The 8,101-nt window shown below is 69.4% G+C and overlaps 1 protein-coding gene across 2 annotated transcripts; it reads left to right on the plus strand.

Annotated features, from left to right (window-relative positions):
* Nucleotides 1–997: 997 nt before the first annotated feature.
* Nucleotides 998–7,806, plus strand: LOC123350422 (testis-specific serine kinase substrate-like). Of its 2 annotated transcripts, none has more exons than XM_044989014.1 (11): nucleotides 998–1,230; nucleotides 2,486–2,699; nucleotides 3,756–3,851; nucleotides 3,944–4,027; nucleotides 4,103–4,186; nucleotides 4,806–4,993; nucleotides 5,478–5,573; nucleotides 5,841–5,990; nucleotides 6,183–6,318; nucleotides 6,678–6,802; nucleotides 7,665–7,806. In XM_044989014.1, exons 1-11 carry the CDS (start codon nucleotides 1,193–1,195, stop codon nucleotides 7,771–7,773), a joined length of 1,320 nt encoding a protein of 439 aa, XP_044844949.1. In that variant the 5' UTR covers nucleotides 998–1,192; the 3' UTR covers nucleotides 7,774–7,806. The 2 variants fall into 2 exon arrangements, with proteins under 2 accessions (XP_044844949.1, XP_044844948.1); XM_044989013.1 differs by lacking the exon at nucleotides 998–1,230 and adding an exon at nucleotides 1,929–2,362.
* The last annotated feature ends 295 nt before the right edge of the window (nucleotides 7,807–8,101 follow it).

Here is an 8,101-nt window from a genome sequence, read left to right on the forward strand (position 1 = left end):
CTGGGAGCCCGGACCCCTGGGTTCTCTGGCAGGGGAAGGGTGTGGCTGGGAGCCCGGACCCCTGGGTTCTCTGGCAGGAGAAGGGGGGCTAGTGGTGAGGGGTGGGGCTGGGAGCCCGGACCCCTGGGTTCTCTGGCAGGGGAAGGGTGTGGCTGGGAGCCCGGACCCCTGGGTTCTCTGGCAGGAGAAGGGGGGCTAGTGGTGAGGGGTGGGGCTGGGAGCCCGGACCCCTGGGTTCTCTGGCAGGGGAAGGGTGTGGCTGGGAGCCCGGACCCCTGGGTTCTCTGGCAGGGGAAGGGTGTGGCTGGGAGCCCGGACCCCTGGGTTCTCTGGCAGGAGAAGGGGGGCTAGTGGTGAGGGGTGGGGCTGGGAGCCCGGACCCCTGGGTTCTCTGGCAGGGGAAGGGGGGGCTAGTGGTGAGGGGTGGGGCTGGGAGCCCGGACCCCTGGGTTCCCTGGCAGGGGAAGGGTGTGGCTGGGAGCCCGGACTCCTGGGTTCTCTGGCAGGAGAAGGGGGGGCAGGGTGGGGCTGGGAGCCCGGACCCCTGGGTTCTCTGGCAGGGGAAGGGGGGGCTAGTGGTTAGGGGTGTGGCTGGGAGCCCAGACTCCTGGGTTCTGGCCCCAACTATTCAGGGCTAGTGGGGCCCATCCCTCTCCACCGTTCTGGTCTCCTAGTTTTGCTTCCCCTTTTCTCCTCCGCGTGGCTCTGCGGCGGCCGCTGGGCTGGAAGGTGCCGCCCTCTGGTTGCCCAATCGCTGCCCCTGGGCTCCCGCCACCCCATCCCCCTCCCCTCACCGCCCTCCCTGCCCCACCCGCAGCAGCCATTCACTCTCTTCCAGGAAGCCTATGCGTGCCTCAGTTTCCCCCCATGTGCTGCCGGGTTACCTGGGGGTAGGCGGCTCTGCGCAGAGGCCCAGGGGCCGGGCGGTGGGCGGCTCCTGGCTGGGGCTGGGGCTTGGGCCTCGTGTCAATGAGAAAACCCCAGTGGCCGGGACTGTGATACCTGCACCCCTGCTTTGCCGAGCTGGGGCACCCAGGCCGAGGGGCAGTGAGGGGCCAGGGCGTGCGGCTCTGGGCCGACCGGGCTGTTACTGTCTGTTCTCTGGGCTGACCAAGGCTTTCCTGCACTGGGTCCAGTCGGCTGATAAACCCACCCGGATGCCAGCTGGGGGAGGGGCGCGTTGCTCCCCGCGATGGTGCTGCAGGCCCAGGGATCCAGCTCAAGGGGCGGGTGAAGCCGTGGGGCTGACCCAGGAGAAAGAGTGACACCCTGGGGGGAGGGCGGTGTCTGGCTCCGGGCCTTCCAAATGCTATTCCAAAGCTAGTGCCCTCCCTGGCCTCCCGCAGCACCCTCGGGAGCACAATGCTGCATTCCGCAAACAGGGAAACTGAGGCCCAGCTAGCGGGCACGCGATCTCAGATCAGCCCAGGCCTAGCCAGGAGCCCTAACCGCAAGCCCAGCCTCCGGGTGCAGACACAGCGGACTCCTGGGTTCTTTCCCTGGCTCTGGGAGGCGAGTGGGGTCTAGTGGTTAGAGCGGGGGGGGGGCAGGGAGCCAGGACTCCTGGGTTCTTTCCCTGGCTCTGGGAGGGGAGTGGGGTCTAGTGGTTAGAGCGGGGGGGCAGGGAGCCAGGACTCCTGGGTTCTTTCCCTGGCTCTGGGAGGGGAGTGGGGTCTAGTGGTTAGAGCAGGGGGGTGCTGGGAGCCAGGACTCCTCGGTTCTTTCCCTGGCTCTGGGAGGGGAGTGGGGTCTAGTGGTTAGAGCGGGGGGGGGCAGGGATCCGGGACTCCTGGGTTCTATTTCCCCTCTGACCTTGGCCCCACCCCTACCAACTGTGGGATCGGGTCCTTTGGCAGCAACCGTCCCCCACCCGTCCCCGTGCTTTGGACGCAGCTCTCACCTCGCAGCAGAACAGGTGCTATGACACACCCGCCAGCCCCTTCCCCTTGAAGAGCCCCAGTGACCTCACAGAACTCTGCCGGGGGGGGGGCAATGTCATGTGGCACTTGTGAGGTCACAGGGAGCAGCCGGGCGCAGTCGTGGCGAGAGCCCTTCGCACGAGGGGCTGGCACCAGCCCCCCCACACCAAGCTCCAGCCCCTTGCTCTAGTGAACTCCCCTTGCACCAGCCACCTGCCCTTGGCACGAGGCCCCGGCCCTCGCCGGAGGAGCCCCCAGGGGCCCGGCCCGGTTCGGACCATGGCCAACGTGGTGGTGAAAACCATCTGGCAGTCGAAGGAAATCAACGAAGCCGGAGACCCCCCCTCTGGGGCGGAGACCCGAGCCCAGAGCACCCGGGACCTGCTGGGCAAAGCCGGCCCCAAGGCCTTCCCCAAGAAGAAGAAAGCCGTGTCCTTCCATGGGTCAGGCCCGGGGGGTGCTGGGGCTGGCAGGGCCGGGGTGGGGGTGGCACTGGCTGGGCTGGGGGGGAGAGGAGAAGGCGGCTGGGGGGCTCGTGTGGCTGACCCCTGCCCCCCACCCCGCAGGGTGGAGCCCCCCCCGGCCAGCGAGGCCCCCCCCGGCCACCTGAACCTGAAGCGCTCCTCCGCCTGCACCAACGTCTCGCTGCTGAACCTGACGGGTGACGACTCTGAGTCCACGGACGACGGGGCCGGGCGGGGGGCCGCCCCCCTCAGCCCCCCCCTGCCCTCCGGGGACCCTGCTTGGTCTGAGGATGACACAGACCCCCCCACCCCACTGGTGAGACCCCCACTGCCCTGGGGACACCGACTCCCTGACCCCACTGGTCAGACCCTCACTGCCCCAAGGACTCTCTGCCTGGGGACACCGACCCCCTGACCCCACTGGTGAGACCCCCATCGCCCTGGGGACACCGACTCCCTGACCCCATTGGTGAGACCTCCACTGCCCCAGGGACCCCACCTTGGGACATCAACCCCTCCCACCCCGCTGGTGAGACCCCCACCGCCCTGGGGACACCGACCCCCCAACCCCACTGGTCAGACCCTCACTGCCCCAAGGACTCTCTGCCTGGGGACACCGACCCCCCAACCCCATTGGTGAGACCCCCACCGCCCTGGGGTCACCGACTCCCTGACCCCACTGGTCAGACCCTCACTACCCCAAGGACTCTCTGCCTGGGGACACCGACCCCCCGACCCCACTGGTGAGACCTCCACTGCCCGAGGGACCCCACCTTGGGACATCAACCCCTCCCACCCCGCTGGTGAGACCCCTACCGCCCTGGGGACACCGACCCCCTGACCCCACTGGTGAGACCTCCACTGCCCCAGGGACCCCACCTGGGGACATCAACGCCTCCACCCCGCTGGTGAGACCCCCTACTGCCCTGGGGACACTGACCCCCCCACCCCACTGGTGAGACCCCCACTGCCCGAGGGACCCCACCTGGGGACACTGACCCCCCCCACCCCGCTGGTGAGACCTTCTCACCCTGTCCCCTGGGACCCTGCCTGGGGACACCGACCCCCCCATGTGAAAAGAGCCCCCCAAGACCTCCCCCATCAGGAAACCCCCCCGGTCACGCCCTTCCAGCCCCCCACCAGCCCCCATGGGGTCCCTCCCCCCTAGGGATTAACACTGACTTCTACAGGGAGCCCCCTCCCACCTGGGAATCCCCCACCCCCATAGGGACCAACCCTGGCAGGACACACATTCCCCCCCCCTCCCGACCTTGCACTATACAGGGGATGGTAGAATTTGCTCCTTGGGTCCCGGGGAGGGGGGAATTCTGTGCCGGGGGTCCCCCCTGACCCCCCCCATCTCCCCCTACAGGACATGGTGAACAGCGGTCTGGTGCGCGCCAAGGACTCCGTCACCAGCCTCAAGGAGCGGGCGTCCCGGGTCAACCGGCGGGTTCAGAGCCTCCAGGTCTGTCTGCCCCCTCCCCGAGTCAGAGGGTCCCTCCTGGGGGGGTAATGGACCCTCCCCCTGCTCACCCCCCACTCTGCCCCCCCCCGCAGAGCGAGTGCTCGATGCTGTGTGACAACCTGGAGCGCCGGCGGAGGGAGGCCGAGGACCTGGAGAAATACTGCACCCAGCTCCAGGTGAGGGGGGCCCCACGCCGGAGGGGGGGTACCCAGCTCCGCGGGTTGCTAACCCCCTTCCCCCCCACAACACAGGAGAGTTGCCATAAGGTCAGCCAGTCGGTGGAAGATGCCGAGATCAAGACCAACGCGCTCAAGAAAAGCTCCGTCCTGCTGGAGGTGAGAGCATGGGGGAGCGGGCACTGCTGGGGGGAAGCTCGCAGCAGGCTGGGGCACTGCTGCGGGAAGCTCGCAGCGCCAGGGTCCCAGCGGGGACACTGCTGCAGGAAGCTCGCAGTGCCAGGGTCCCAGCGGGGGCACTGCTGCGAGAAGCTCACAGCGCCAGGGTCCCCAGCGGGGGCACTGCTGTGGAAAAGTTCTCAGCACTGGGATCACTGACTGTGGGCACTGCTGGGGGGAAGCTCGCAGCGCTTGGGTCCCCAGCTGGGAGCACTACTGGGAGGAAGCTCACAGCGCCTGGGTCCCCGGTTGGGGACACTGCTGCGGGGAAGCTTGCAGCACCAGTGTCTCTGGCTGGGGCACTGCTGGGGAGAAGCTCACAGCACCCGGGTCTTAAGCTGGGGCACTGCTGCGGGGAAGCTCGCAGCACCAGGATCCCCGGCTGGGGGCACTGCTGCGGGGAAGCTCGCAGCACCAGGGTCCCCGGCTGGGGGCACTGCTGCGGGGAAGCTCGCAGCACCGGTGGTCCCCGGCTGGGGGCACTGCTGCGGGGAAGCTCGCAGCACCGGGGTCCCTGGCTGGGACACTGCTGCGGGGAAGCTCACAGCCCTGCCCCCAGGAGAAGCTGCGGACGCTGCAGCAGCAGGCGCAGGGCGGGGAGCTCGGCGGGCAGGAGCCGGAGCAGCGCGCGGCCTCAGAGATCGCCAAACCCAGCCAGGACACGGCGGGGGGCAGCCCCACAGACCTCGTTGGCACCCCACAGGGGGTGCAGGGCAGGGAGCCGGGCTCTGCGCTGGAGGAATCCAGGTGAGGGGAGGGGGATGGGGAGTCAGGCCAGGGTCATGTGGGGTGATTGGGGGTGGTGGGGAGTTGGGGGAGGGGACCAGGTTGTGGGTTGGGGGCATCCTTATACTCCCAGCCCAGGCATGGGGCTGTGGGCTGACCCCTCTCCCCAGGCAGGGGCCTGGCGGGTGGCTGTGGGGGGGCCCTGCCAGCCCAGCCCCCGATCCCTCTCCCCAGGCAGGGGGCTGCAGGTGACTGGGGGGGGCACCAACCCCCCGACCCCTCTCCCCAGGCAGGGGGCCCTGCCAGCCCAGCCCCCCATATTCCTCTCCCCAGGTAGGGGGCTGGTGGGCGGCTGTGGGGGGCCTCTGCCAGCCCAGCCCCCGATCCCTCTCCCCAGGCAGGGGGCCCTGCCAGCCCAGCCCCCCATATTCCTCTCCCCAGATAGGGGGCTGGTGGGCGGCTGTGGGGGGCCTCTGCCAGCCCAGCCCCCGATCCCTCTCCCCAGGCAGGGGGCCGTGCTGCGGACGATCGAGCGGCTGGGGGCCCAGTGGGAACAGGGGCACCAGGAGCTGCAGGGCCGGCTGGACGAAGCCTTCAGCACGTACGTAGGTCCCCCCCCAGGGCGCTGCCGCCCCACCTCCTTCCCCCCAGGGCACCCCCCTCGTCCCCACCCACATGCCAGGGCACCTCCCCCTGTGCCATACCCTCCCCGCAGGCCCTAGCTCCCCCCCGGGCGGGCGGCAGGCAGTGGGCGCAGGCGAGCGGCAGACTCAGGCGGGCGGCAGTGGGCGCAGGCGGGCGGCAGACTCAGGCAGGCGGCAGCGGGTGCAGGCGGGCAGCAGACTCAGGCAGTCCCGCTCCCCGGCAGGGCGACTCGCACGGCCCAGGCCCTGAGCCAGCTCCGTCCCGAGCTCGAGGGGCTGCGGCAGGTCAAGCCGCTGCTGGAGGACGTGGCCAATCAGCTGCGGAGACTCGGGGCCCTGGAGCTGCACGACCGGCCCCCCCCCAGCTGTGCCAGGTACCAGCAGCTGGGGGAAGGAAGGGGCTGCGGGTCGGGAGTGAGGGGCACCGGCAGGGCGCAGTGGGGGGGCGGGGTAGGGAGCCCGGGGCTGGGCTGGCAGGGGCTGGGGGGGGAGTGAGGGGCACCGGCAGGGCTTGGGGGGGGGGGCAATGCCCTGCATTTTCTGTGACCTGTCCCCCCCCCCCCCAGCCAGGGCTGCGTCAGCGCCCAGAGCCTGGGGCAGATGGTGGAGCGCGCGGTGACGCCCCTGCTGGAGGAGCTGAGGCACTGCGGGCTCCCCCCGACTCCCTGCCCCGCCTGCCAGCGCCTGCAGACAAAGATCCGGGTAAGGGGCGGGGGGAGGATGTGGGGCCCCAGGCGTCTCTCAGGGCCCCAAGCCCCCCCCCACGACAGGAGAGGGGGGTGCTGCAGCGAGACCCTTCACAGGCTGGGACCTCCAGCCGAGGCCCCCCCCACGCTGCCCCACAGCCAGGCCCCCCCATGGTACCGCACAGCTCCCCTGCCCCACAGCCAGGGCCCCCCCATGCTACCGCACAGCTCCCCTGCCCCACAGCTGCCTCCCCCCGCTCCACCCAGTTCCCCTGTCCCACACGGGGGGGCCTCCCAGTGCCTCCACGCTGCCCCCCCATGCCTTCCATTCTCCCCAATGTAACGAGGTCTCTTCCCCCCGCACCCCCGGGGCAGGAGCTGGAGCAGGACGCGTTGGAGACCCACGCACGAGCGGAGACCCTGAGCTCCAACCTGCGCCTGGCCCAGGACGAAGCCCTGAGAGCCAAGACCTACGTGGAGCGGGTGCGGCTCAGCCCCCAGTGAGTAACGCCCCCCCCCCACACTGGGGCAGATGGGCCAGTGGAACTACCCGACACTGGAATCTAGGGCTTGGAGGAACCGGGGTCACTCTGCCACCCTCGCCCCTGTATGTGTGGGGTGACCCCAGGGCTGTGGGTCAGCTGGGGGGCAGGGGAGAGGAAAGCCCCACATCCGAGCACCACCTCTGATCTTCCCCATCCCGCCTTTACCGGGTCAGACCAATGGTCCGTCTAGGCCAGTGACCTGCCTGCCGAAAGCGGCCGGGCCCAGATGCAATTAATCCCGTCGCCGGCTCCCAGCTCCCGAGGTTTGGGGACCCCCGAGCATGGGGCTGCCTCCCTGTCCCTCCTGGCTAATAGGCTTTGACAGACCCACCCCCGCGATCTCATTCATTCCTGAGCCCAGTTACCGTTTTGGTCTCAACATCCCCTGGCAGGGAGTTCCCCAGGTTAACGGCGCGTCGGGCGAAAAAATACGTCCCCCGGTTTGTTTTAAACCCGCTGCCTGGCACTGGCCTTGGGGGACCCCTGGTTTCTTGTGTCCGGTGAGGGGGTAAATAACAGCACCCGAGTCAGATTCTCCACCCCAGGGCCTGCGCTCGGGTGGGGTTTTTGGCCCCCCGCTGCCTTGAGCGGGAGCAGCTCCTGCAGCCCCCAGGGGTTTGTACGGCTGGTCGGGATCCTGTTTTCCTCTGCCGGTTTGTTCCCTGCACGACTCGGCTGCTAACCCACCCTTGAGTCCTCCACTTTGACTCAGTTTACCAGACCCGGGTGGGAGCTTCCCTCCTACCCAGGGGCGGCCCCTTGGCAAAGGCTTTCGGGGAGTCCCAGGACCCTGTCGTCTCCTTCTGCCCCCCTGCAGGGAGAAGCCCCCCGGCCTGGACCCCCTCCACGCCCGGCTCAGCTCCCTGCAGGCCCAGCTGGCCCAGGACGGGGGGCCCCAGCCTCCGGCGCCGCCCCAGCCGCGCTGACTCCCACCGCAGCCACCAATAAAGCGCCCGCCCTGGCCCTGGGCCTGCGTCTCCGCCCCTGCGTGTGTGTCTCTCTGTGGTGACGGGGGCAGCAGCCCGGGGCTCTGCCGTGGGGTGTGCGAGGCGCTCTAGGGCAGATATCGGGGGGGAGGGGGGGAGGCATCTAACGACCCCCCCGCACCGTGACAGAGGACTCTCACGTTCGTCGCTGTTGGACCTTTATTACCTGGCCGCAGTTGCAGCCAGCGAGGCCAGGCTCAGCCCTCCCTCCCCCCCCCCCACAGTCACAGTCCCCCTTTAAAAATAACACAAAAGCAAACAACTGGGG

This window comes from Mauremys mutica, chromosome 15 (assembly GCF_020497125.1).
Source record: "Mauremys mutica isolate MM-2020 ecotype Southern chromosome 15, ASM2049712v1, whole genome shotgun sequence".
Taxonomy (NCBI): domain Eukaryota; kingdom Metazoa; phylum Chordata; order Testudines; family Geoemydidae; genus Mauremys; species Mauremys mutica.

Bases quoted from the DNA above. Each gene is read 5' to 3' on its own strand.
- LOC123350422 (XM_044989013.1), top strand. From the start codon at position 2,199: ATGGCCAACGTGGTGGTGAAAACCATCTGGCAGTCGAAGGAAATCAAC. The intron at 2,700-3,755 runs GTGAGACCCCCA...CTCCCCCTACAG, and splicing joins CAGACCCCCCCACCCCACTG to GACATGGTGAACAGCGGTCT. The intron at 4,187-4,805 runs GTGAGAGCATGG...CCCTGCCCCCAG, and splicing joins AAAGCTCCGTCCTGCTGGAG to GAGAAGCTGCGGACGCTGCA.